At 46.1% G+C, this 27,391-nt stretch overlaps 1 protein-coding gene across 4 annotated transcripts; it reads left to right on the forward strand.

Annotated features, from left to right (window-relative positions):
* UHRF1BP1 (UHRF1 binding protein 1) lies at nt 1-27,391 on the forward strand. Of its 4 annotated transcripts, none has more exons than XM_030473045.1 (21): nt 1-104; nt 6,245-6,407; nt 8,335-8,373; nt 8,835-8,926; nt 9,131-9,320; nt 9,755-9,895; nt 10,178-10,348; nt 11,776-11,953; nt 12,968-13,054; nt 13,890-14,054; nt 14,559-14,701; nt 15,047-15,188; nt 15,716-15,909; nt 16,596-18,136; nt 18,375-18,571; nt 19,103-19,254; nt 19,364-19,511; nt 20,113-20,384; nt 21,218-21,326; nt 21,844-21,959; nt 23,365-27,391. In XM_030473045.1, exons 1-21 carry the CDS (start codon nt 61-63, stop codon nt 23,488-23,490), a joined length of 4,410 nt encoding a protein of 1,469 aa, XP_030328905.1. In that variant the 5' UTR covers nt 1-60; the 3' UTR covers nt 23,491-27,391. The 4 variants fall into 4 exon arrangements, with proteins under 4 accessions (XP_030328905.1, XP_030328906.1, XP_030328907.1 ...); XM_030473046.1 differs by having other exon boundaries at nt 21,844-21,948; nt 23,363-27,391; XM_030473047.1 differs by having other exon boundaries at nt 21,844-22,023; nt 23,365-23,408.

Consider the following 27,391-nt stretch of genomic DNA (forward strand, 5'->3'; position numbering starts at 1 on the left):
GGGCCGGCGGGAGGTGGCGGCGCGATGGGGTCCCGCGGCGCGCGGGCCTGACCCCGCGGCATGGCCGCCATCATCAAGAAGCAGATCCTGAAGCACCTCTCCCGGTGAGACACCCGCGCCCGGCTCCTGCACCACCACCCCCACCCTGGGCTGGGCTGCGGGTGAGGGGTCCGAGGGGCTGCTGTGGGGCGTGGGGACCGGCAGGGCCTGGCTGGCCGGCCCAGGGGTGGTGAACCGGGGTCACGGCGGGCTGTGAGGGCCCGGAGGGGGTGACCGAGGACCGGGGGCTGTAGAGCCGCTGGACCCGGGGATGGTGACGGTGGTCCCGGGGCTCTGCCTGAGGGCCTGGGGCTCTGGACACGGAGCTGAGGGCCCGGCCGGCTCTCAGGGCTGCGTCCTGCGGGGTTCAAGCCTCCGGTGTGCGGGAGCCGCGGCGGAGGTTCCAGCCCGGCCTGGCTCCCGCTGCTCGGTGTTCTGCCTCGGTGCCGATGAGGGCTGCGTTGGCTGACCCTTCGGGGTAGCTATGGGCCTGGGCGGCTTCCAGCAGCAGCGCCTGCTCGGCTGGCAGCTGGGCAGTGCGAATACAAGTTGGGGAGAGGAAAGGAGAATATAAACAGCGAAAGGGGCGAGAAGGAATGCTGTAATAGCCGACAGACCTGGCACACGCTTGGCACTTGGTTGTCGTTTTCATTGATGTTTTATCATTTCCAGTGAAGTTCATTAAAGGCAGTAAAAGGTGCATTGAGGAAGACCATCACCTGGTGCTACAAGCGTAAGACTGAGTCAGTAAATACAGCTTCAGCTGTGGCTCTGCCACTCCCGGAGGGATTGACCTTAGGTGAATCGTGGTGCCTCAGTTTCCCTGCCGTTTGAAGGAAAAGAGCCGCGTGAGATCTAGCAGTTCTTGTGTTATCTCATGGCCATGGGCATGTCCTCCCTCTGCATTGCTGAAAGATCAGAATAACATGAAGTAGAGAGGTGGTGTATCTCTGAGGATACTAGTGAAGGTACAGCATTGCACAGTGCTTTTCTTCTCCGTGCTTTGGGAGCTGCAGATGATCAAGTCCTTTCCATTTTTACTGGTGAAGAAGCTCAGATACAGAGTGAGAGGCTTGAAGTGGCTAGTGCGGGCTTACATGGTGTCAGTGCTGGAGCAGGGAGTTGAGACCTGTGAATCCTGGCTCTCCGAGGCTGCTGGTAGATCCTGAATGTTTCTGGCACCTCAGAAAAATCCCTGCAAACTTCAAGCAGTCTCCTCAATGAAGTGTGTGTGGTAATTCTAAGTCACTAGTTGTTCAGTACTCCAGTGTGTTAGGCACTGTACCAGAAAGGAGTGCCATGGAGCTGCTGCTTGATCTGCTCATTGTGCTAATTTAAATGAATTTCTGGTATCACAGATCTCCAAGCTTTCTGTCTCGTTCCACCTCAAATCAGCATGTCGTGCTGGTTATGAGTTCAGTCATCCTGTCAGGAGGCAAGGAGAGGTGGATGAGAGTGGTTATTAATGGAGGCTGAAATAGAGCTGGGCTTTATTCCTAGGTACCACTCCTCCTAGGATATGGATAATTTTCTTTCTTTAGTTAAATACACTTTTCTTGCTGGTGCTTTTACTTCATTTTGCCTTTTGGCCTCTGTTACCTTGTAGTGTTACAACATTCAATGTTCCTGCTCAAAACACCCCCTTTTCTTCCCTCCAATTGGGCTGGTTGTTGGCATTTCCCTGTGTCTTACCTGTTTTCCTGCTAGTTGGACGTACTGTGGTGTTTGGGGTGGTTGGTCTCATCCTGCCCCTTTCATAAGTATTGCGGATGTTTTGCAGAAATGCATTTTGAGCACAGTTTCATGTTGTATAAAACAGATGATCTTCCATTCCGGTTTTGTTTCCTCAAAATACCTCAGCTTCACACTCCCTTTGGGTTGCTCTTTCAGTTCTGCTTATTTGCCTGGAAGAATTTTGCTGCCGAATCATTAAACAGCCTTTATTTTCTGCTTTCAGTGGTCCTATGAAAAAATTCCTTGTTCCTCTTTTTATGTCTTGACATTTGAAGTCATTTCTGCATGGGGTGTTTTTGTTCTCTTTCTATGTGGAGATTTTCAAGGAACTGTCACAAGCAAGATCAGGGAAATATGAAAGTCATTTCACAGCGAGTGCTAAGATTAAATGAATCGCGTGTCTAATCGGGTGACAGTGGTCACTTGCAGTGATCTGTAGAGCTGGGTTTGTGCTGTCGGTGACAGAGCTGCGTTATGAATGTCTTTTAGAGGCTTAGCCTGTGGTGCGTAGCCTGTAGCCTGTGTTGTGCTTTAGCAGCTTAAATTCCTAGAGCAGAAGAACCTAAAAACTTGCAGTGCTTTCACCATCTGTGCTCTTCACTCTTTTGTCCTATATTTAGCTTAGAAAAGAAAACAGATGAGGTGGCTTCACTTCTTGCTGCTCCTGCACTGGCACATGGCTGCAGTACTGGGGTGGCAGATTCTGCAGGAAGAGGGCTTGTGGCTGAGGATCCAGCCGATCCAGCTGGGACAAAGGGCTCTCCCTATGAGCTGTCTGGAGCAGCAGCTGCTCGCTCTGTGTTTGAACTTGAATGTGGTTTGAACTCCACCGAGGCTGTCCAAGAGCAGGACTTCGGGTGTGTTTAGCAGCCTGTAATATTCATGGAAGTACCTCCATTGCTTTAAAACAAAACCAGTGATTTGCCTTTATGTCTTTTTGGTTTTGGTTGAAAGTAGCCTCTGTTGTTGTCTTTTTTAATAGTGCTCAGCTGTAGCAGATACTTGATCTCAGAGTATTATAAAGGTGGTATTTATTCCCATTTGGCTGAACAGGGAAACTGTGGCAAGCCAAACTGCCCAAACCTGCTTAATATACTGCTTTGGGGTTTGACTTCTCAGCACTGCAGTGGAAAGCCTTAGCAAAATGATTTTTATTTAATTTTATTGGGAAGCTCTTATCCCCTGATGCATCTGCACCACCGCTCCCCACCAGAGTCCTGTTTCACAGCTTTACTGCCCTTTCACTGTGTTACTGGGGTTTTTGATACACACTAAACAAAAGTTCTGCCCTGGTTTAGATGTGTCCTGAGATTTTATTTCTGCATTACTAGCTGAAAGCAGCTTCTCCATCTAAGCATGCTTAGCTTGGGATGAGCTTTTGAGACACCAGGGTTTTGATCCTTCGTTACAAGTGTGAGAAAGCTGCTCTGGGTCTTAGCCTCTTCCCCAGCTGTAAGCTGATCGCTGCCCGCAGCAGCCTGTGAGCTTAACCGAGCCAAGTCCTTTTTATGACCTACCTGTTCAGGTTGTATGTGTTTTATTGTGAGTGTCCAATCCTAAAATGGACATGACTACATGATTCCAATACCTAAAGGGGGCCTACAAGAAACCTGGAGAGGGGCTTTGGGCAAGGGCCTGTAGGGACAGGACAAGGGGAGTGGCTTTAACCTGCCAGAGGGGAGATTGAGATGAGCTCTGAGGCAGAAGCTCTTCCCTGTGAGGGTGCTGAGGCGCTGGCACAGGGTGCCCAGAGAAGCTGTGGCTGCCCCATCCCTGGCAGTGTTCAAGGCCAGGTTGGACACAGGGGCTTGGAGCAACCTGCTCTAGTGGAAGGTGTCCCTGCCCGTGGCAGGGGGTTGGAACTGGATGAGCTTTAAGGTCCTTTCCAACACAAACCATGCCATGATTCTATGATGATTTTACGATTACCACAGCTTTCAACAGAGCTGGTTCTCTAATGCAAGACAAGGATGCTGATGTATTGCCTCTGGAGGTATTTGGTCTAATTTTCAGCAGTACCTGAGATTTGTGGGTGCTCCCAACAGGACTCAAGTACAAATCTGGCAGATGCTCCGCATATGCCGGCATCGCCCCATCAGCAGAGCAGCTACTGTAATACGCTTGGAATATGTTATTTCTTTGTGTGGATGTTGAGAAGCTGTGTTGGACTTGGCCACCTTCCTGGGTGTGTTTAAACAAGAGGGCCTCCGGTTAAAGGGAGTGACAAGTTTAAAGTGAATGTGTCAGCCTGACATGCTGACAGGTGTGTTATAAATTTGGTCTTTAGTCAGTTGTCAGTGTGTACTTTTGGCTCAGGGGAGGGAGGTGACAGTATTACACAAGCAATGTCTTACACAGGCCTCTGTGTCAGTAGAAGACTCTACAGCAGCAGGGATCAAGGTAAAAAACCCACAGCTGTTTGTGCCACCCTCCTCTTCCAGGAGTTGGTGCATCCGTAGTGTAGGCTTGACATCAGTGGCTCTTCATCATCCACCAGACCTTCTCCTGGCAAAACACTTGCTCTGGAAAGGCCTTTTTTTGCCCCAGGAAAGCCTGTGTTGGCTGACCAGCATCTGCTCTGGCACCTCAGCCAGTTCTGCACCACACTTCGTGCTCCTGTGGTGACCACATCAGCTGCCGTCCCCGCAGTGCTGCTCTGGTTCCTCCTCCTCTCTTTTAGCAATGACTTTGTTCAAGATGCCCTTTGTTCCTTTCACAGAGAAGTCCCCACACTGCTGGTGCAGGGGAAAGAGAGAGTGGCAGCATGTGACTAACTGTGAGCCTAATGCTGCTTACGTTGACAAAAGGGTCTTTCTCTTGCCCTTCTTTCTTTCTCTTCCCCTTTCGGATCACTGTACAGCATTAGAATTAGCATTAGCATGGAGGAATGTGTGGAATAAGGCCTAACTGCAGTGGTGGGTAAGTAGTTTGGCAGGAAGTTTTCAACTTTGAATCCTGTGACTGCAGAGTGGAAGCTACCTTGGTGGCAGCCCCTTCTGCACAGAAGGGTTGTTTGGTAGAGATGGCTGTCCTGGAGAAGTATTGCTGAGACACAGCCAGCCTCTGAGGCCTGCTGCCCTCTAACTGGCACTTCTGGCCCTTAAGGGCCATGGTGGTTTAAATCCAGTGTCATGTTTTAAGCCCAGCCAGTAACTCAGCACCAGCAGCCACCTGCTCATCCCTAAACCTTCCCCCTCCCCAGGCAGGATGGGAGGAGAATTGGCAGAATGTAAAACCCGTGGGTAGAGATGAGAACAGTTTAATAACTAAAGTACGATATAATACTACTACTATTAATAATGATAAGGGAAATAACAGGGGGAGAGAATATAAAACTAAAAGGGGAAAGGAGGGGAAAAAACCCAACAAAACACTAACCAGCAGTGATGAATAATGCAATTGCTCAGCACCTGCTGACCGATACCCAGCCTGACCTGAGCAATGATCAGTTCCTTCTGTCCAAGTCTCCCCAGTTTCTGTCCTGATCATGATGTGCTGTGGTATGGAATATCTCTTTGCCTAGTTCAGGTCAGGTGTCCTGTCTCTGCTCCCTCCTGGCTTCTTGTGTCCCTCCTCACTGGCAGAGCAGGAGAGACTGAAAAGTCCTTGATCAGGGTAAGTGACACTGAGCAACAACTAAACCATCAGTGTGTTATCAGCATTGTTCTCAGACTAAAGCCAAAACACAGCACTGCACCGGCTAGTAGGAAACAAAACCAGCTGAAACCAGGACATCAAGTCAGAGGTGTTCAGATCTACACCAGAATATGCTGCTCTTGAGCAGCCCAGCTGAAACCGTTTCATCCATCGTGTTTAAATCTCAGGCACGTAAGGTTTCTGAAGATACCAGGCTGTGTACAAGGGAGGTGGAAACAACAGAAGCCCTTGGGAGGAGGAATTGCAACCAGAGAGAGCCACAGGTGCTGGTTGCCAAAAGGAGAGGAGGAGGGAGGGGAGTTAGTCTGCATGCTTGGACCAGCTGACCAAGGAGCAGGCTGGATGTGAGGCTGGTGTTTAAAGAGACAGCCATAGAAGGTAATTTATTAATGAATTTTTACTGTCCTGTGTCAAAGACTTCAAAAAGAATCTAGATAATGGAACTTTTCACTGCTCATATGGCACTTTGGGGGCAGTAAAATTGCTGAGCTGTTGCAGTTTTTCTTGGTTTTGTGCTAGGGCATTTTTGCTGGCTTCCAGGTTCCCAGTGCTTTAGAATGAATTTTCAGTTTCTCAAACTTGACTTTGACCTAAACCAAATGAACAAAAACATACTCCAAATGTCAAAGTGTAAAGATTTTTTATTGTTTTTTTTCCTGGAGGAGGCAACATGCTCTGGGTTTAGAAGTGTCAGAAATGGTTTAACAAAGCAGCAAGCAGATTCTTACACTTAAAATAGCTCCCTTAAAAGCTCCTCTAGTCTCAGCATCTTTGCTGGGGTTTTTTTTTCAGTCTCCTCTTTATTCTCTTGTAGGTTTACCAAGAATCTCTCTCCAGACAAAATCAACCTGAGCACACTGAAAGGGCAAGGGCAGCTGACCAACCTGGAGCTGGATGAAGAGGTGCTGCAGAATGTGCTGGAGCTGCCCACCTGGCTTGCCATCACTCGGGTGTACTGCAACAAGGCATCTATCAGGGTGAGCAGAGGAGGCTGTGCTTGCATCCTCAGCTGCCTTCTATGGGCAACTTCTGTTTGACACTTGTAATTTCTGATGGAGAATCATGATGTGATTTGATCCACACAGCTCAAACCCTGTGCTTTAGGGGTGAGATTTGCTGAGTGAATACTAACGCAGGAGGTTTCACCAAAGGCCGCTCCTCCTGATGGTGGCTGGCAGCACATGGTAGAGGATGCTGAAAGAAGCACAGGGAGAGTGTGCTGTGGTCCTTCCTCACCTTCAGGTGACTTGTTAACCCAGCAGTGAAGTCTCTGTATTAAATAGCCACTGATGACTTTCCAGGAATGTGCCCAGATGCTTTCTGGACCCGTGTATTTAATATCCAGAACGTGCTATGGCAAAGAATTTCACAGCTTAACTACATTTGCTTTTGCTTGTACCAAGCCTGCATATGCTAGCTTTAGTTGATAACCTCCTGGTACTGTTACTAGAAGAAATACTGAACAGTCATTCCCTGTTCATCACCTCCATGTCACTTAGGATTTCACAGACCTCTCTGGTAATTCCCTCCCATTTCTCTGCTGTTCTGATACCAAAGGAGTTTTCTGTGTCTTCCCTTATCCCCACTGACTTTGGTTTTTTTTCTTGTGCTAAAGAGGTAACACAGACCTCCAAGAGGAATAAGAAGCAGAGAGAAATGGAGTGCAGTTCTCTGAAAGCCTCATTATGCTGTAAAAATAAATGTAACTTTAGGCTAAATTGTTGCAAATGCAGCTAGTGAGAAATGCCTGAATAGTGCATGTGACGAGCTGCACTCTGCAGTCAGTCATCCTTTATGCCCACTCGCACCCATTTCCCATGCATCATCACTGCAACTGTGCATGCACTTGCACTTTTGCACACTGAACTCTTCTACACATTCTTCCTCTTCTTTTTTTTGGTATGAAATGCCAGATTGTTTAATCTCAGTTGGTACTAACTGTAGTTGCATTACGTGAATGCAGAAGTCTTTAATATATTGAAGAGACTTGCTATAAAAGAAATATGATTCTACTTTGCCAAGTGACAATAAAAATGAGCCTGTCTCACTCATCTGATCTGCTCTGTTTTTAGAGTCAGATATGCTTAATTTAGTGATGAGCATTTGTTCTCCCTCCTACAACGACTGCAAAGTATGTGTTGCTGTAAGAAAATAAAATGGATCTTTTTGGTTTGTGCAGTCTTCAAAAGAGTTACCTGACTTCCACTAACAGCAGCAATTAATTGTAAACTTTAAGGACAAGAACATTCTCCAAAAAGGAATATGGAAAAATCAGAATTTGACCTGCAGGGTGCCTGTTACCTGTAATGATTTGCCTGGAGAAGAAAAGCTGTGTGGAGACCTCATAGCAGCCTTCCAGCATCTGAAGGGGGCTACAAGGATGCTGGAGAGGGACTCTTCAGGGACTGTAGTGACAGGACAAGGGGTGATGGGTTTAAACTTAAATGGGGGAGATTCAGATTAGATGTAAGGAAGAAGCTCTTTACTGTGAGGGTGCTGAGGCACTGGAACAGGTCGCCCAAGGAAGTGGTAAATGCCCCATCCCTGGCAGTGTTCAAGGCCAGGTTGGACACAGGGGCTTGGAGCAACCTGCTCTAGTGGAAGGTGTCCCTGCCCGGGGCAGGGGGTTGGAACTGATGATCTTGAGGTCCCTTCCAACCCAAACCATTCTATGATACATGAGATCCAAAAGCTAAGCTGGATTTATAGGTCTGGTGGCTGAAATGTCTTTTCACTTGTCTGTGGGAGCGTGTTTGGCCTGGGCGCAGTGAGACATGCTGGATTGTCACTGTGGTCATTTCTCAGAGAAGTGGGGCTCAAACTTTGGACTCAAATGGTTTTCTGCAATTTCCCAAACTTTACAATGCAGAGAGAACTTCTGTAACCTCAACTTTATTGTTTCAGATCCAGTGGACAAAGCTGAAGACACACCCAATCTGCCTGGTAATGTTTCCTCTCTTGTTCATCCCTTTTTTTCCCCGCTCCTTTTAATCTCGCCAATTTAAGAAAAATTCTGCAAAGGGAAACGGTGAAGTGCATGCTCAAATTTTCATTGTACCTAAATCCTCGAGGCCCTTAGCACAGAGGGGAAGCTGAGTTCTGAGAATAGTCCTGTTTTGCCATGAGAGAGCTCCCACAAGACCCACATTTCACTGCAGGATGGAGCTGGACTGAGCTCTTGGTGAAGTCCAGGGGAACCCTGTGCCTGCTTTCTGTTGTTTACCCCCCCTTCCGGGGATGCCAATTACCCAAAGGTAATGAGAGCTTTAACATGTAAGACTCTTGGGAGACTCAAGAGACTGCAGAGATGGGTTATTCCTGCCCTAGAGTCTCAGATCTAAGGCTGGTAGGCTGAGACTGAGTCCTGGTTGTGTATTTATTGCTCCCCTGTCGTGTCTTTACAGTACCTGGATAAAGTGGAGGTAGAGATGCGAACATGCGAAGAGCCTCGGCCACCCAACGGACAGTCTCCCATTGCTCTTGCTGCAGGTCAAAGGTCAGCTCTTGAGCCCCATGTTTTCATTGTGGCATGGTACTGGGGTATGGGTATTGTTGATGGTTAATCACTGGCCTCTCTGCACTCACATTTAAGTGGCTCTAATATTGCTTAGAAACCTCAGAGCCTCTCTGTATGTAGCCTTGCCCCTACTAGGCCCTTTGTTGTAAGAGGTGATGACTTTGAGGGATCTTCTCTTTGCAGTGAATATGGCTTTGCTGAAAAGGTCGTGGAGGGGATGTTTATTGTTGTCAATTCCATCACCATCAAGATTCATTCCAAGGCCTTTCATGCCTCTTTTGAGCTATGGCAGCTCCAAGGCTACAGTGTCAACCCAAACTGGCAACAGAGTGACTTGCGACTCACCCGCATTACTGATCCACAGAGGGGAGAGGTAAAGTGTTATCTGATGTTGCCTGTCATAATGTGCACAGAAGGGTGGCACTCATGCTGTCCCAGACCTCTGGGGTAATTGGGCTGTTGTCTGAGTTCTCATACAGTGACGGTAAGGAGCTTTTGGTGAGCCTGCTGTTTGCTGGGAGAGAGTGGCTGGTGTTCAGAGCTTTCTCTGAGCTACTCTAAACTGAGAGAATGAAACTGGAGAAGTTCTGAACGCCCTTGTGGTTAGTCTGGTTTTAAACTCAGTGTGAGAGAAGGAGTTAGATGTTAGCTGGGATGTGATTTTGCTTTCGTACAGGAATCGCAGAAGAAAAGTGTCTTGAATGATTTTCTGTGGCCTTGTTCCATTCCAGATCTTTTAAGCATTTATTTTAATCTTTCAAATTGTTGAAAATCTCAGCATTTTCCTGGTTTTCTCCTTCTGGGTAGGTTTTGACATTCAAAGAGCTCACCTGGCAGACACTTCGCATAGAAGCAGATGCCACTGACAATGGTGATCAGGATCCTGTTACTACTCCTCTGAGACTCATTACCAACCAGGGCAGGATCCAGATCTCTCTCAAGAGAAGGGTGAGAGTTTCTTCCATACTTCACAGGATACAGTCTCACTGTCTCTTGTGGTAATGATGCGTATTTTGTCACATGTTCCTCAGCGATCATTCTTTTCCTTCACAAATGTTGAGCTCAAGCTGCTGTATTGCTCTCTGTTTTCTGTTGGAGACAGCTGTGCTCTTACCAAATGTCAAAGCAGATTATTTCCCAGGGGATTTTCCTACTGCTTCTGTGTGTATGGAGAAAGTATGTATGTGGGTGCAGTTGTTAAAAGTCCCCGATTCATCTTTGCTGTTTCAGACCAAAGACTGCAATGTGATGGCATCTAAGCTGATGTTTCTCCTTGATGACCTGCTCTGGGTGCTGACAGACTCTCAGTTGAAAGCAATGATGAAATATGCCGAATCTCTGAGCGAAGCCATGGAGAAGTCTGCCCAGCAGAGGAAAAGCTTGGCACCAGAGTCTGTACAGGTGGGTGAGTGGTGTCTTGGATGTTGATCTGCCAGGAAAAAGGAAAGAGACAGTTTCTGTTTGTGTGGTACCTGGTCCTTGCTCTGAGAGCATCTCCCTGGTGGGAACTGGTAGGCTTACTTGGTCAGCATCACATGGAGCATGGGCTGTTGTTGGGTAATGAAGCGACTAAAGGAGTTGGATTCCTTGCCAATAAGCATTAGAGAATGTTCATACGTAGTCATGGGCTAGATTCTGTCTGATGGCAGGGAAAAAGTGGTGTTCAGTTGCATGGCTTTCTGGATTTGGCTGGCCCATGGGAAGTTTCAGGGGGTCCCACTAGAATTTGAGCTGGTAATAAGCAATAAATATATTCTAGAAAGAATCTTTTCTGCCTCTGAATGACAGTCTGCATAGGCCTGGGGAAAGGGACTGGGATAGTAAATTGTGACATAAAACCACAGTGAGCTGTGATGCTCAAGGGAAAATGTTGGCATCTAATTTCACTGTTGTTATTGAGGTTTCTTTTTTCTTTCTAATTCTCTGGAGAGAGTATTTCTGCAATTGTTCTTTAGTTCAAGTGTAGCTCAGCAGTGGATGAGAACCTCAGAACAGCTGCTTCTGCCAGAACCCTGAGCTCCCCTCACCACTTTCAAAATATTATGCTGAGTAATTGAGGAATGTCACAGAATAAATACATACGGGCAGAGGACAAAAGTTGTTTTCCAAGACAAGGATGAGGGAAGAGGAATATCGCTGCTAGTGGTGGAAGCTCTGGGGAAGGAGGGATACGCACATAGAATCATAGAATCATCCAGGTTGGAAAAGACCTTTAAGATCATCAAGTCCAACCATTACCCCAGCACTGCCAAGGCCACCACTAACCCATGGCACTAAAGGCCTTGTCTACACGGTTTGGGAACACTTCCAGGGACACTGACTCCACCACTGACCATCCTCTCGGGGAAGAAAACCTGTCAAATAACTTATCCTTTTGGTGCCATCAATCCTGGACGTTCTCCTTTGGTCCTTCAAACACAACCAAGATCTGGTTGTGCCCATGAATTCCTTACTGTTTCAAGAGTTTCACTTCTTCCCAGGCCCAGGATTCAGTAACTATGCAACTATGGCTACCAGCTGCAGGTACACAATACAGCAAGCAACATCCTATCAGGAGGGGGCAGCAGGAACACTTAGCCTTTTTTGTCCATGGCTCTTAAAGTGGATTTCAAGGTAAGTGCTCGATATAGGGGAAGCACAACCACAGACAAAGATTTTTGCTCAGGAGAACATAGGAAAGGATCCAGATTTCTCTACTTGAAATTCAATTTCTAGAAATAGATGCCTTGCAGTCTGGAAGGTTGCATGAGTTGCTTTTAATTGCATTGTAACCTCTCTCATTTATTGTTTCTTTCTCTATTAGCTCTTACCAAGCTTGTCTCTCCTAGATCACACCACCTGCACCAAGTACCCAGCAGTCCTGGTCTCAGTCGTTTGGAGTCAGCCCGAATGCAAGTAGCATTGGTCAATATTTTGATAAGCACGACATGAAAGAGTCATCATATCACCTCCTCATCTCACGCTTGGATCTGCACATCTGTGATGACAGCCACACTCGAGAGTCAGGTAACTGAGAGCAGCATCAGGAGGACACTGCAGGAGGAAAACACTAATCTGGTCATCAATTTTCTGTCTCAAATGAGGATTTTCCTCTGAAAACCAAGCATCTTTCATGTTACTGTTTCCCAGTAAGGCAATAGCCAATTGCTCAGACCGATGGGGGACTGGTGATCAGTCCTGTATGTCTGAACTAGGTATTAGAAAATCTTCCTTGGCTTCTTTGGACAAACATGGGGAAATCCATCCTTTGACATGGTTAAAATGTTAGAAGGTCTGCTCTAGGAGCAATCTGGTTTGAGCAGTGGGAATAAAGGATCATTTCACTTGGTGAGAGAATGTTTGTTTTGACAACATCCAGGACATTTACAGTAGCATAGCTACAAGGATTCTCTGCCACCTTTGACAGACCTGCTGACCATGTTCTTTTCAAACAAGGCTTTGCTAACTAGTGTCTGGTTTACTCCCAGCTCCCCCCTACATTTCTAAGTACTTTTTTCTCTTTTTCTGCACAGCCATCTGTGATCCAAGTTGTACTGTTTGCCTTTATGCATCTTCCTTTAAAAAAGAAAACATGAGATATTCTCCTCCTCATGTCCATCACTATTCCAGATATTTTTGAGTTGGTCTGTGTACCACTGTCTCCTGAGCTGCTGTTGTCAACATCTTACATCACTTTTCCTGTCTCTATTTCACTGATCCTACCAGCACGTGTTGTAAACACAAGTGCTGGTTGTTGTAGTGGGAAGTATAATTGATAAGGGCCTGGGAAGCAATGGGATCTTGCATTTCGGTATTTGAGATTCTAGATCTGGTTCTTATGATACAAACTGTTGGCCTGTCACATTCAGTTGTCCTTTTCCTTGCTCAGGCCAAGATTTTGATGCAGATTTTGATACGCTTAATACTGGCCATGGTGACAATCACTCAGTGGTGGTGATCAAAGCAGTGTTCTGAATTCTCCTGGATCAGGGCTTGGATTACAGAGCTGATGATGATTTTCTTTGCTGTGTGTTTCCACAGGTGCTCTGAAGCATGGGATGCTGGGTGGTGCCATACAGCTGACCTTCAGGAGGATGGCTTTTGATTATTACCCTTTCCACAGGGCAGGTAGGGGAGCGTGTGGCCTCCCAGCTTGAGGAGGGGGATAAAAAAGAATTTGAAGAACACTGATGCTATTATGGCTCCAGGCTTGCTTCTGGCTTGCTTATTTTCCATCCTGTCTTGGGTTTTTTTTTAACATTGATGTATTGAATTTCGGATGTCTCTTTACAAACACGATAGCTAGAAAACTACTTAAAAAGCAAATGGATGAAAGGAAAAGATAAGAGTCTTTCAGAATCACTTAGAGACAGAAGCTTAGGCTTGAAGGAAAGCAACAAAAAGAATTTGAAGAAGAATGATACTGTATGGCTTCAGGCAGGACTGGAAGAAAGGCTGCACAAAGGACTTGGGGCTTAAATCCTCATGGGCAGGGTTAACCTCATTTACCTGTTGTTGGATGACTGACAAGTTGCTGGCAGAGCAGAGTACAAAGAGAGGAACAAGTTGCTGTCTGTTGTAAAGACATACGTTTGAAACTTTGGATTCCTTTTCAGTTGCTTAAGCTCTGTATTTGGTTCTTAGATGTACCCGATGAATTTGGAAGGGTTATGGGATGTATCCCAGGCGAAAATCTGTTTGTGGTTAACTGAAGAATCAAGGAAAAGTGACCTTGGCATTTTTCCTAACACTCGATTTGGAACATTTGCCGGTAGGGCCAGCTCTGTTGTGTGAAAGCCTGTGCTTGTTTCACAAGCACTTAGAATGCTGCATATTGTGTATTCCAGGCCTGATACCAGTGAAGAGGAATGCTGTACAGATTTGCATACATTCGAGTGGCACAGGAGGGTTGTGTGTGTACAGGAACCTCAATTTTAAAGGCAGGATGTTTGCTTTCATGCAGGAGATGCCTGCAGGCATTGGGTGAGGTACAGTGAAGCAATGGAAACACGGGGACAGTGGGCAAAGAAGCTGGTCAGTGAATTTCAAAGCAAGATTGAGAAGCTTTATGAAGAAATGGACCCTGCATTTGTCAGGACTCCACTTTCCCCCTTCAGAAAGAAACCAGGTAATGGTAAATTCATAGTAAAGCAGGAGATAGTAACAGTTTTGCTCCATCCAGCAATATCTCTAGTTACCTGTTCCCAGTTTAGCAGGCTGGTTTACTGGTGCAGAGATCCACAGTATGCTAAAAATTTAAGTATGATGGCAAGGGACAGTGGCTGTCATACTGGAATAACACTGCAGCAGGAATGGACAGACTGCAGTGGTCCCTTTTTCTAGCTTTAGTTTTTTATTGAGTTTCTCCATAAATAAATATGGGAGGAGTAAATTAAATACTTAAAGACTGCCTGAAGAATGTATTCTCTTGCTATAAAGCAGACTCATCTTTCACAATGTTCTTCCTTCGGAGGTCCTGAGTATGTTTTCCTGTGTAGCTGCGTCCATCTGTTTCTAGTTTTGGAGCTGTTAATTCTGCTCTATAAGCACATACGTGTTGGTATTGATGGTGAAATTTGCCTGCAAAGAAGATGACTAAAACCCTGCTGGTTCTGCTTTTCCACCCCCACAGATATTTCCTTGAGTCCTCATAAAAGTCCCTTAGAGAAAGGCCATGTACCTCCCACAAGCTTGCCACGACTCCGGCACCCTCCCTGGAACCGTCTTCGATCCAGCTGTGTGGTAGTTCGAGTGGATGACCTGGATGTTCACCAGGTAAGGATCTGAGCAGTGTCTGGAGATGTTAACGTCACTTTTAAAAAAGAAATTTAATCCAATATGATTCAAATCATGCAAATCCTGTGTCATCCAGGACAATCAAAACTCTGCCTAGAGAACCCAAATGCCATTATTACGGCTTTTAAGCCGAGTATGAACTACTGATAATCTTCATGCTCAGAGGAAACTGCATGCATAACCAGAGTTTCTGCACTCATGCAAAGAGTATGTTTGAAGTGTAAATGAGATGGATTCAATGCAGGAGACTGCAGGGTAACTGGGACATTTTGTTTTGCCAAACTGGAATTCTGCTCAAGTGCATACCATCGTGTGTGTTTTCAGGTTTCTACAGCTGGTCAACAAAGTAAGAAACCCTCCACCTTGCTTTCGTGTAGTAGAAAATTCTTCAAACTTCCTGATCAGGTCTCTGCAATCCACATTGAATTCACAGAGTATTACTTCCCAGACAATCAGGACTTTCCAGGTAATACACCAAGGTTAGCACCTTCTTTTATAAGTTTCTTAAAGAATTAAGAATTGATTGAATCTTCAGGTGTGTTAACCCTGTTACATGTTCTGTGGGTGTCCATTTTTGTTTACTTTTCTGATGTTTTCCTTTCTACTATTCTGGGTTTTTTGTCTGTGTGCAAGTGGAGTGGAGTTTGCCTGGTGCAGAATGGGGAGTGATTGCAAAATAACCTGTCCAGGAACATCCTGAAGGAGCTGCTGTCTGCCCAACTCTTGGGGTTCAGTCTTGTTGATTAGCACTGGAGTAGGGTAGTGTAGGGTGCTCCGGGTACTGCACCTTTGGTACTCTGCAGCTGGCTTAATGCAAGACCTGGAACACCTCATTTCTGTGGTGCACCACAGCTTCTCCCTTTCATCAAGAGATCTTCTTCCAGTGCATGTTGAAGCCCTCTTCATTGGTGGTGTCAGCGCAGGTTATACACTGAGCTGCAGACCGTGCCTTTCCTGGTACTATTAATCTGTGTTGGTTCTGTTTCATTTTAGTTCCATGCCCAAACCTGTATGTACAGCTGAATGGCCTGATGGCCACTCTGGATACAGCGAGCGTGCTCTGGATAAACCTCTTCTGTCTGGATCTTTATCGCAGCTTGGAGCAGTTCAAAGCCATCTATAAGCTGGAGAACTCAGGCAAGCGTGATGAGCATGTTGATGTTCGACTGGATGGCTTCCACCTGAAGGTACCAGTCATTTCCTTCCTTTCTCAGTCTTCAGCGTTCTTTCCCTCCCTGTTGTGGAGGGAACATGAGACCAGGACATACCTGGAGTCCAGAATGAGGAAACAAAACCTCTGCCTTTCTCCAACTTTCTGTTGTCTACCACTTGTGCTAGTTTTGCTTGAGTTCTAGTCCAGAATAGGCCGGCAAGTCAGTACTTGTGAAAACAGTTTCAATGAGAAATTAACGGTTCAAGTAGTCAAAAGTTGTTTTCTGGCCTTTGGAAACCACTTTGACCCTTGTACCATTCCCAATGGGTGTACGTCTGCTGCATTGATGTCCTGTGGTGTTTGTCACTGACCACCCTTGTTAGCAGTTTGGAGAGGAGGCTTAAAGGCCTAAAAATATAGTAAGTCCTTGCAGAGAAGGAACAAGGCAAACCTTGTAAGTTGAGCTGCTACATAAGCCATGGATGTTAGAAGAACCTAAAATAAAAATCAGTTTAAATTCCCTTGTGTCTGATTCATTCCTCTTCCCTGATTTGTAAATGTTATTTAATTTTCAGATAGGGATAAATTGAGACTCTAGTCCAGCTTTTGGGATTTTAGTAGACTGAGACTTCTCAATTGTTTATGTATTCCACAGCTGACCTTCTGTGTCAATGCCAGGATCAGCCTTTGATAATTTCCCTTCTCACTGTTTTACTGTAGCTTAACATCCCTGTGGAGAGGAAAGTCGCTGACCATCAGGATCGTCCACAGGCACTCTGCATTTGTGCCTCAGAGATGACTGCCACCAACACCCGCCACGCTCCCTTCTGCAGCTGCCAGGACCTCCAGAGCCTCTTCCGTAAATTTGCCAGCTCAGAATTCTTCCACTCCAGCTATACCAAGTTCCCAAGGTGTCAGGACAACTTCAGCCTCCTCCACACCCTCTTCTTGCGCCATGCATATGAGGTGGATGATAGGCCTCAGAAGCATCTTGGCTTTCCCCAGCTACTACACAAGCCCTCAGCCTCTGAAGATCTGTGGTCTGTGAATTTCACTGAGCTTTCCCTGGACTTCGAGGGGGCTGAAAGCTCCAAGGGCAGAGCCCTTAGCTTTATTGACCCTTTTCCCCTTTCCATTTGGGCCTGCCTTCCCAAGAGATGGGGGCAAGCTCAGATATCTAAACGACAGGAATTGGCTGCCTCTGAGTTGAAAATCAAACCTTCTGCCAGCTTTAGCAATCACTCAAAGGATGAGCACCTTTCCAGAGAACACGGGGTTTGTCAAAGATCAAAGACTGACCAGGATCTGAAGAACATCTACAAGGTCCCAGAGACAATGGATGTCTTGGGAGAAGCTAAGTGTGAAGTTGATGATGGAGTTGATACTAAAGAGCTGGAAACCTCTGCCGATATCCATGTGCTTGTGTCCTCATCTGTCCATGTCAAAGTTCGGCTCAACCACTACCAATACTTGGTGCTACTCAGGATGAAAGAAGTTCTGCAAGAGCTACAGGAGCGGTTGGCCCGAGACACCCAGGAGGTGACTGGGTCTCCTTTAGATCCCATGTCCGCTTGTGTAGGAGTTATATTCCATACGGCCGAAGTGGCCCTACTCATGAACCCTGCACCTGGGTCTGTCTTGGAACCCAGATCCCTCGACTCGGACACAACAAGCCTGATCGAATCTGAGCTTTCTCCTTCAGACAGTAAGGAGGGGCTGGCAGCTGAAGAGAAGGAGCTGAAATCAGAGACCTCACCAGAGAAGGAAGTATGCAGTACTGAAGAGGTCCCAGAGGACAGTGGGATTGAAAATAGAGGCACCAGTGTTCCACTGGAGAGACTCCCAAGATCTGCGAGTGATGGAGCTCTGAGTACAGCTCCAAACAGTAAGAACGTAGAGGAGAAAGGTTTGGTAGAGGAAGCACGTGAAGCTGTGGAAGCCCTGGTTGCAGAAAGACCAGCAGAGACTAGCAGCCATCCTCAGAGCCCTCCTGCTCTCCCTTCTAGCCCAAGCTCAGACACGCAGTCCTTGGGGAGAGGAAGTATCACTCTCAGTGGCCAGGCAGAACTCATCCCTTTGAAGAACTTAGAGGTGGAGTTGTCTAGTGCACTGCATATCACAAAGGATGCCACAAAGGAAGCTCTGCACGTGACTATGGACCTCACCAAAGAAGCCATGTCTATAACAAAAGACGCTCTGAGCCTGAGCCGGGAGAAGATGACCTCCACCATGCAGAAAATGCTCTCTCTTCCCCCAGCCAAGTGAGTGCCATCCTCCTGTGCTGCCCAACAGCAGCAGCGTGGCTGCAGGGAGGGGGGGAAATGTAGGCTGACTGCTCCTTCTCTTTCCACATCGTTTGGATTAGAAATAGGTTAGATCTTCATCTCTTGGGGTTGGTCTAAGTACAGTAGAGTCTTGCTTGCAGGTGTTCAGAGCCCTGCCCAATATCTGTGTAAACTGGGGACTATTTACCTTTATCACTTTTTTTTCCCTTGGTAGGGATCCTGTGCCCAAAGCTGAAGAGGGAGCAGTGACTCCAGGCGGGGCTGGCAGCACCCGAATGCGTTTCTTCTCCATGAAGAGAACAGCATCCCAGCATTCCTTTGACACCCCCTCTATGGATGGGAGCGGCCCTGAGGACGGGCTGTCCGTGGACAGCGATGGCAGTGACGGCTTTGTGATGCTCACAGACTCTGGTAACAAGCACTTGGCATTATTCTCTCCCCCACTCTTATTTCACATCAGTGAACAGTTTTCTGCCATGGGCAACTGAATGGTGCTGTGTTTGCATGGAATCCATTTGCGCCACTCCTCCTCCTTGAAGATCAAGAGTAGTTCACCCATAATGGTTCTTTTTGCTTTTATATGTGCCTTTTCTTTGAGATGAGGAGTACAACTGAGTGGGGAGGGTGCTCCCTGCACATAACAATGGTGTTCTAAGGCCTTTGGCCATACTAAAGGAAGGGCTGTAAATGTGTGCAGGTGGCTGGATGGTACATAGCGTTTAGGAAGGGTTTAATAAGGGCTGGTTGGAAACAGGGTACACCGAGCCTTTCAGTGAACATCTTCCTCCAGCTCCTCAGATGAATTTAAGCAATGCAGAGCTGAAGTGAGAGTTCCAAGGAGGATGGTATAGGCTGAGAGGCTATGAGATTCAGGCTAATGCTGAGATCAGGACTTAAAACCTGAAAAACCCCAGAATCGAGTTGTTGTTACTTCCATTTCAGAAACCAGCCTGGACCCTCTTCCCTCAGGGCATCTTCCTCAGGTCCACACTGACACATGCAGTAGAACAAGCCTGATGGCAGAGGACAAGGGTGGAGTGTCTCCTGAAGTAAACAGCTCAACTTCACAGAGTGGAGACCCCAGCCTTCAGCTGGTCAGAATTCTGTTCCTTTTCACTGTAATACTGTCTCTAAGTGAATCTGGAAGTGAACCCTGCAGTTGGTGTTTGTTTTAATAAGTGAGCTTGTCGTTTGCTGTTTCAGGTGTCAGTCCTTGTGCTGAAGATGAATGAGGTGAACTGTGGAATAGAGGCACGAGGTGATGATTTGTCAGTTGCTTTACAAGTAATGAACGTGGCTCCAGAGCAACTGAACAACGTTGGAATGTGGCAGTATCTGCGTGGCTATCTGGGTAAGACACTCGCTCTTGGATTCTGCTGCTTTATAGCTGCCCTTTTATAACTGGCATTTATACTGGCCACCCTTGGGGAATATTCCATTTGAACTGCTACTTCGGTGTTAATGTTTAGTGTATTTAGCATCGAATAAGACTTGTGAATGATAAGAATCTTTTCTGTTGGTGGTTCAAATCTGGTATTTGAAAGACGTTTTCAGAGCGCCTCCGCAGTCAAACTCTGTGGTGCTTAATAATCATTGACTGGGATATTTTAATTCTGCTACGATGCATGGAATGAATTAAAAGAATGAATAAAGCTATCTGTGGAAACCCTGAAGTTATTCCTGCCCTGAGAACAATGCTTCTGGGCTGGGGTACTTCCTTGATCAGGGAAAGCACTACTGAGCAACAACTAAACCATCGGTGTGTTATCAGAATTGTTCTCAGTCTAAAGCTGAAACACAGCACTGCACCAGATACTGGGAAGAAAAATAACTCTATCCCAGCCAAAACCAGGGCAGTGAACTTGACTCTATTCTGTACCTGGACAGTAAAGGGCTTTTCAAGATACCTATTTTGAGTTTTTATCTTCTGCAATGAGATCTTTCTGCTATAGCTCTAGGAGATCCAGGTATAGAGAAGCCTTTGGGCAGTGAAGCAAGTAAGACCCAGCCAGAAGTGTGCTTACGTTTTGAAGTAGGACCTGATGCTGCTGTGCATTCACCTCTTGCTGTTCAGAATGGCTTCCTTCATCTGCTGGTCCGCAGTTACACAGCAGAGCTCTTCATGTCCTTCCTGACCAACCTTGGCCCCTTTCTTGAAGATGAAATAATTCCAGAGGTGATCCCCATGGACATAGAAGTTGTGGATGCCAAAATCACATTGAAGGTGACTGTATGAGGGACCAGAGATTTCCTCCAGGGTGGTAGCCTGGGCAGAGCTCATTTGCAAGATTCTGCTTAGGAAATGGTGCTGTAGGCCTACATAGAGTTTATGTGTCCCTCATACTGTTTTATTTTGCTTCTAAAAACTGCCTTGGGGATGATGAGTGACACAATAGAATTGTTATGATCAGATCGTGGAGAAATGGGAGCCTGACATTCAAATTCTCTCCCCAGCTTTTTTGATGATCTGTTTTGCAGACTCAAAGAATTAACTGCTTCTTCCTCCAAACGCTTGGCTGAAATGGGAAATATTTTACCTTTTCTGTAAACATTTAGAGAATTACAGGTGAAAAACATTATGTAAAAGCTAGTTGATATTTAGGAGGGGGGCACTGACAAAAGTTCTTGATTAAACCTTTTTGAAAGCAATGCTTTGGCCTCACTGTGAAGCAGGAACCAGTGTTGCTGCTGCACAGCAGCAGGAAGATCTCCAGACTAAATGATGTTACCTTTTTTTTTGTTTGCCCAAGGAATATTGGCTTATGGGTTTGAATTGGGAATTTGTAGGATGGCAACTGTGAGAACAGCCTTCAGAGTGATAGTCATAGGCCTCAACCTTTATTACAGATATGACAGAACCTGGTTCTGATGTGTGGGAGTGCTTTCTACACAGATTAAGGCTCACATGTGGCCTTGTATATAGAGCCAAGCTTTTCCATGTGGTGGGTGAGCTCTGGCAGTGCTGCTCCTGTGAAGGCTGGGGGCAAGGGGAATCCTTTGCAGAGCTGCCAAAGCTGTCACAGCAGTTAATCTCTTCTCCTCTTTGGTTTTTTCCAGGATGACAACCCCCAGGTATACCCTACCTCCCCTGGCCCTGTTCCTATCACCTTGGCAGTGGATCACATCGTTGTGAAGCGCCGAGATGATGGGATCTTCTATGTAACAGGTCAGCAACATTGGCAAACTTGTTTTATTTTCCCCCAGCACCCCCTGGGCTGTGCTCTGTAAAGGGCTCTGCTGTGCCTGGTGCTGGAGGAGAGTGGAACTGAACTGGAACAGAATGGGCAAATAATCTTCCATGTTCAATGCAAACAGCCAGGTCCTTTGGCCGCTCTGCAGTGTAAATTTCTGGATTCATGCATGTCTTGCTGCTTTTGTGGTTTTGTTTGCACAGTGAATTTGATACCACAGGCAGAACAGGTTAATACCTAAACCAGTGTACTGGCAGCCTGAATTGATGCCTGATGTTTCTTTGAGCTAACACAGTCATGACAGATTACTGCTTCTTCCCTTGCTTTAGTTTCTCTATCTCAAAATGAGAGCGAGATTCTAACATACCACACACCTCTCCTCCCGCCGTTTAAAAAGAGGGGGAAGAAAAACCAGTTCAACTTATTCATTTTGCCCTGAGAACCCTGCTGTATAAATGTCCACATGTGAATGTTTTCTATGCTTCTTTCCAGCTCTGCAAGGGGAGGGCTCACCAAAACAGGAAAAACCTGTGTCAGTTCTTCAGGAACAGAAGGCCCCGGCAGAGTGTGTTGAGGCAGCCCCAGCACCAGCACCACATGGACTACAGGTGAGTCACTGCTGCCTGTTGCTGTCTGGGCAACCAGGGAGCTGACAGGAGCTGGAAAATTAAGGTGTTTGTCTTCACGTGTTTGCAGTTACTCATGGCTGTGGTGTGTTGCACATGGGGAGTTCACACAAAAGCAGGCCTGTACCTCCTTTTACAGGCATTCTGAGAAGTGAGGATACCTTGCCCAGCATAGCCTCTTATTCCCTTTCAGAAATCTGATGGTTTATTGTGTTTTTCTGGTGATTTGGGTTGGTGTTTTTCCTGATTGACTCCATCTTCCCACTGTGTCCAGTTCCTTGTTAGAAAAACAGGAACTGGGAGGTTCCCACAAGGACATGTTTTGTCAGAGCAGAGTAAGTCTTACAGCCAGGGAGTTTCCAGTTGCTTAAAGATTCTGCTGTTTGGTTTGAACCTTCTTTCGATTTTGATCCCTCTATTTGGAATTCACGACTGGTTTATTTTTAAGCATGTAGTGTTCTCTAAGTATACTTCCTGTTTGATGCTAGGTTTACTTGGTAAATTGTTCAGTTGCAATGGAAAAATACATATTAAGGGAGCAGTGTGGCTGATACAGGACTGGGCTGGGACTTTGGATTCTGTTCAGTAGTTGGTGACACATTGCTTCATTCTCATCTTCCTCTTTTCTGTTTAGTGCAGAGACTTTCTCTTCTTCCCATTCATAGCACCTTGTGAAACAGGGCCCTGGCCAGAACTGGAGCACATCAGCATCATCATAGCTTAGCTTCAGTTTATTTTCTGACGTTAACTGAATTTAATAGGAACAAATGCAAAGGCTAAATTCTTGGGTAAAAATATTTCTGAGAGCCCAAGCTAAAAACTGTCCTGTGCCACGAAACTCTAGTGGGATCTCACTGGCAGTGTTCAAGGGCAGAATTAACTTGGTTCGTGGAGACAAGAAGTAGGAATGCCAAGAGGCATCTGCTTGCTCCAGCTATCATCTTAACAACTCTTTAGAGATGTATCAGGACCCCTTAGAAAAGAGGAATGCAGGTTAGAGCCCTTACCCCCAACCCCTGCTTTCGTTGTATAGTTGTCTTCAGCCAGAATCAGCTAGCTGCTTTGTCCTCTGTAAGTCTCGATCCTACACCTAGAAATGTGAAGGGAAGTCTTGGGAGAAAACAGTCATTAAACAGCCATCGCTGGCAGCCTGAGCTGGCTCTAACAACAGGTATGGAAGTCAGCAGGCACCAGCTGGCAAATATTTCTGCAGCTCCAACTGGGTCATGTTGTCAGTGAGACTTGCGTGGTTGTGTCACCTAGTGTCATCCTTCTCAAAAGCTCCTGCTTCGGTTTTTCTCTTTGAGCAGGTGGGTGCAGGCAGATCTGCCCTGCAGTTTACTGCCAGAAACTCCTGGTTTGTTTTTAATCTGTTTGTTTCTTGTAGCTAAAGGAAGTGCTGGAGTTGCAAAGAGAGCTTCAGACCATGAAAATAGCCCTTGCAGAAGCCAACATGGACAAGGCTCGCCTTCTGCAGGAGATTAGGAAATACAATCCCCTCTTCCAACTTTGACAGAGAAGGCACAGGCTGCAGCTGCTTAGGAGGAGCGGAGACACCACCAGCACTAAGGCACTAGTTTGGTGATGTTGCTGCTGAACAGGTCAACCTCCTGGAGACTGATCACCTCAACAAAAGGAAACCAGCTGGGATTGCAAAATGAACTCAAAAGAGGGAGAAAGGAAGGAAAAGTCTGGCTGAGCAACAGGGAAGGAACAAGGAGGAGCTACCTGTTTGCAGCCACTTTCCTCTCTCCTGACAGTATGGTGCCACCTCTGTTGCTGAACCAGGGCAGTGGTCAGCCTACAAACAAAAGGTCAAGCCTATAAACTCCAGTTGGGGGGGACCCCCATGCCTCTTCATCCATAGGTGGTATTGGCAGTGTGCTTTCAGCCTTCACCTTTCATGGTAACATCTAGAGATGGTCCGTGGTGGGGGGTTCTGCTTCTTTCAGCCTTCCTTGTTGTGTTCTTGCCCAATCATGCAAATGAAAGAACACAAAAAAAGGAGAAAGAAGAAAGAAAAAGTTACTTCACCACATCAGGAGCGACAGAGAATAGCAGAAAACATTGCTAGGAGCTCTTACATGCAAGCATGTGTTCTATCACATGAAAAATGGAGGTCAATGGGAGATGCAGAAGGAACTTCCCCCCTCTGGAGGAAGGGGGCTACAGCTCACTATTCCCTGAAGGGCAGTGTCAGGGTAGAAAAGAAATTCCTTGAGACTTCTTCCACCACTAATTTGTTGTGTCAAGACAGACTCAGTAGTATATTAGATCTGGTCTAGGTCATTCTCACTTAATGCTGCAATGTTTGGCTTTTATTTATGCAGAAACACAAAGGAATTAATTTATTTCATTACAAAGCACTGTTTAAACTTTCTTTAATTGTACTGTCAAAAAAACACGGGTGAAGGAAGTTGGTTGAGTCACAAAATGACCTATGCATATTCTTTGGGATGCACACTGTCCTCAAACCATTGTATGCCAGAATTGAACTAGTGGGGAGAGGAAGAGCAGTACTGTCAGCACAAGGAAATAGCTGTGTTCCTACACAGTCGTGTATTTTGATGAGCACTGAGCTCTTGCCTGGTCGTAAATCCCTTTTAACATGTTGGTATGTTGGTCAGGAGAAAGGAGGTGACCAGGCTGACACTGTGAGTTGCTCAGTGTCAGCAGCGGTGAAACAGCAGCTGCTGGGTTGATCATAACTTGTGTTCTTGTCTTTCTGTAGCCGTTCCCTGAAGACAGAGAAGTCTGTGGTCAGTGACTGACTTAATTTACAAAGAAATATCCCCCAAAAGTGTGGAAGGGGGGGATATGTAAATTTTTTTTACATCTAAAAAAGTAAAATATGAAGTAAACACTAATATTGAAAAGTAAAAAAGGAAACATCATTTGGGAACTGCAATAATCAAATCCACTCCTGAAGACAAACTGGTATGTGGCTTGTTTGCTTTGCTAGTTCAGGCAATACGTGGTTGATGTGCTGAAGAAGGAAGCAGTGTAAGGGGCAGCTGTGGAGGGAGAAGCTGTTCCAGAGGAGAGCTCTGTGTTCCCATACTGTTTCCACGTGCCCCCTCTGTGTTAGGGATGCACACCCGTTCCCTCCCCTGTTACATGCAGCATCTTTACTGTGTGCAGAGTTTGGATTTTCTCTTATTTCAAATTTTGATTTAGGTTTTTCCAGATGCCTTTTGTGTTTGTGTAAATGTACCATTTCTGGTGCACAGGCTTTCCAGTGTGTGCAGAACAGGCAGTGATTGCCACATGCTGAGTGCTGGGAAAGGTGACAGGTTATGTGCCATTCTCCTTTATTAATCAGATGAAAGCTGCTCTTGTCTGTAAAAGTTGAGTAACCCTTGGGGGTTTTTTATTAGCTGAACAAACTCCCAAAAACTTAATCCAATGGATTTTTCTTTTTCCTCATTACTCCACTAAAATCAGTTTAGCTAAAGGAATACAAGATTTTAATCCTGCTTACTATGCAAGGAGAAGCCTCTGATTTACATGCCATGATGAGTTGAGACCTGGAAACTACACAAAAGCAAGCAAATAATTTGGGAGCTAACTTTGGTTTTCCTGCTGTGCTCTTATATACTTGTCTCTTTGCCCAGCTCGAATTGTTGGTGACTTCCCCTTATCAGGCACTCCTGAGATCATTTTAGTTCTTCTTTAGCTCTAGGGAAAAGGGGTGTATGTGCAGCACTAGGCTGGATGTGGAGGTGCTGCTGGCTGTGGTTTGCAGAGAGCCAAGAGTGAATTCCTTGTGGTTGTTAGCTTTCTCTTTGAAAAAAGAGGGTATATAAGAGACGGATGGTGATTACAGTAACTGTCACTCTTAAGATCATCCTCTTAATGCCGTGTTTGACTCCATTAGACTGAAGGTAGCTTTGAATAACACTTGTTGGAGTTCCTCCTTGTACGCTAGGTTTGAATAGACAGCCTTAGCAGGCCCGTGACTCTGCCCAGACCTGACTGACCAGTGCCTACAACCAGATGCAACAGCAAGAGCCTGACCTTCCTTCTGGAACCTCTGGGAGCAGGCAGCCACAAGGAATCAAAAGGAGTACTTGCCTTTGGCAGGAGCACAGGAGCTGGCCTGCAGGAGGCTGCATGGGCACCACCCATTCAGCCTGGGCTAGTGCTGATGTTTGGATGCTGCACCTTCTGCCAGCTGCTTTGCTGCTCCTCCACAGCGAGGATCACTCCTCATTCCTGTTAGACAACCTGGCTGCTTTCTCTGTGACCCAGCCCCTGCCCAGCACAGCTTTCAACAGCGTAGAGTTGTGGTGCTGCCTGTGGTTGAAGAGGCACTTGAGCAGCCTGTCAGACCTGTTCTCAAGAGGAAAATGCACTTTATAAGCAGCAGTGGGCATTTCCTTCACCAATACTGCCTCGTGAGTGGAAGAATTCAGACGTAAAAACAGGGGTTCTGAAATGCAAGTTACTTTCTGTAGTAAGATTGTTGCTATGAGCAGTTCTCATGGCAAGATGGAAAGGAGGTAACAAAGCATCTACGTATCTAGACTTGCTGTGAAACAAACCAACCTATATGCAAACAGCTCGCTGTAAGTACCATTACAAACTGCACAAAGCTCAGCTGGGCAAAAGCTGAACTTTATTTAGTCAAACCTTTGTGCTTGCTCCCTCTTCCTGCGTGAAGCAAGAAATACGAGAATGCTTGCCTTGGGTGGAATGCAATGATATTCTTATGATTTAATCACTAATTGCTTGAAAACGGGAGGTTTCTTTTCTTTCAAGTTTTCCTGACTTTTTGTTTGAGTAGGTGTCCGGCCTCACCTCCTGCCAGCTTGGCAACAGCCACCCTTGCAAAGGGTTTCCTCAGATGTGGTGCCTACACGCAGTGTCACACAGCTCCTCACCGCTCCCTTCCACGTGTGCAGACTGAGCAGAGCTGGGGCCAAGTTATGTACAGCAGATTTCTTGCTCCGGTAACTTCAGTCAACTGGGTTTGTTTAAGAATGAAGCACTTCCATTGTTTTGTTTTGAAGTACCAGTAAAAAGTACTGTAAAAGAAAATCCACATCCTTTCTACAGGGCATACGCATGGGAGGACAAATACTCCTGTATCTCCACTGATGATGATTAGCAAAGTTTACTTTGTAGAGCCTTTTATTTAAGGACTCTTTGTATGTTACTATGAGAGCTAACTTAATCCTTTGTGTAACTACAACACAATTACCCTAAGAGCACGTGGCCTTAGCATCTTTCACATTTAATTAGAAGCAGTGTGCTCACAGGGGACTACTGTGTGTAGAGCTGGGTAATGTGCAAGTCTGAACTTGAATTTGAGTTTTAGGCAGTATTGGAACTCTGTTGCGGTATATTTCCACTCATGCATTTATTGGTTCTATGAACCATGAAAGGAAATTAAACTTGTTAATCTCCTTGGA

Source organism: Strigops habroptila, chromosome 18 (assembly GCF_004027225.2).
Source record: "Strigops habroptila isolate Jane chromosome 18, bStrHab1.2.pri, whole genome shotgun sequence".
Taxonomy (NCBI): Eukaryota; Metazoa; Chordata; class Aves; order Psittaciformes; family Psittacidae; genus Strigops; species Strigops habroptila.

Excerpts from the sequence above, each read along its gene's own strand:
- UHRF1BP1 (XM_030473045.1), top strand. The coding sequence starts at position 61 with ATGGCCGCCATCATCAAGAAGCAGATCCTGAAGCACCTCTCCCG. Across the intron at positions 15,189-15,715 it reads AGACAATCAGGACTTTCCAG|TTCCATGCCCAAACCTGTAT; the intron begins GTAATACACCAA and ends GTTTCATTTTAG. Across the intron at positions 18,572-19,102 it reads TGTGATGCTCACAGACTCTG|AAACCAGCCTGGACCCTCTT; the intron begins GTAACAAGCACT and ends CTTCCATTTCAG.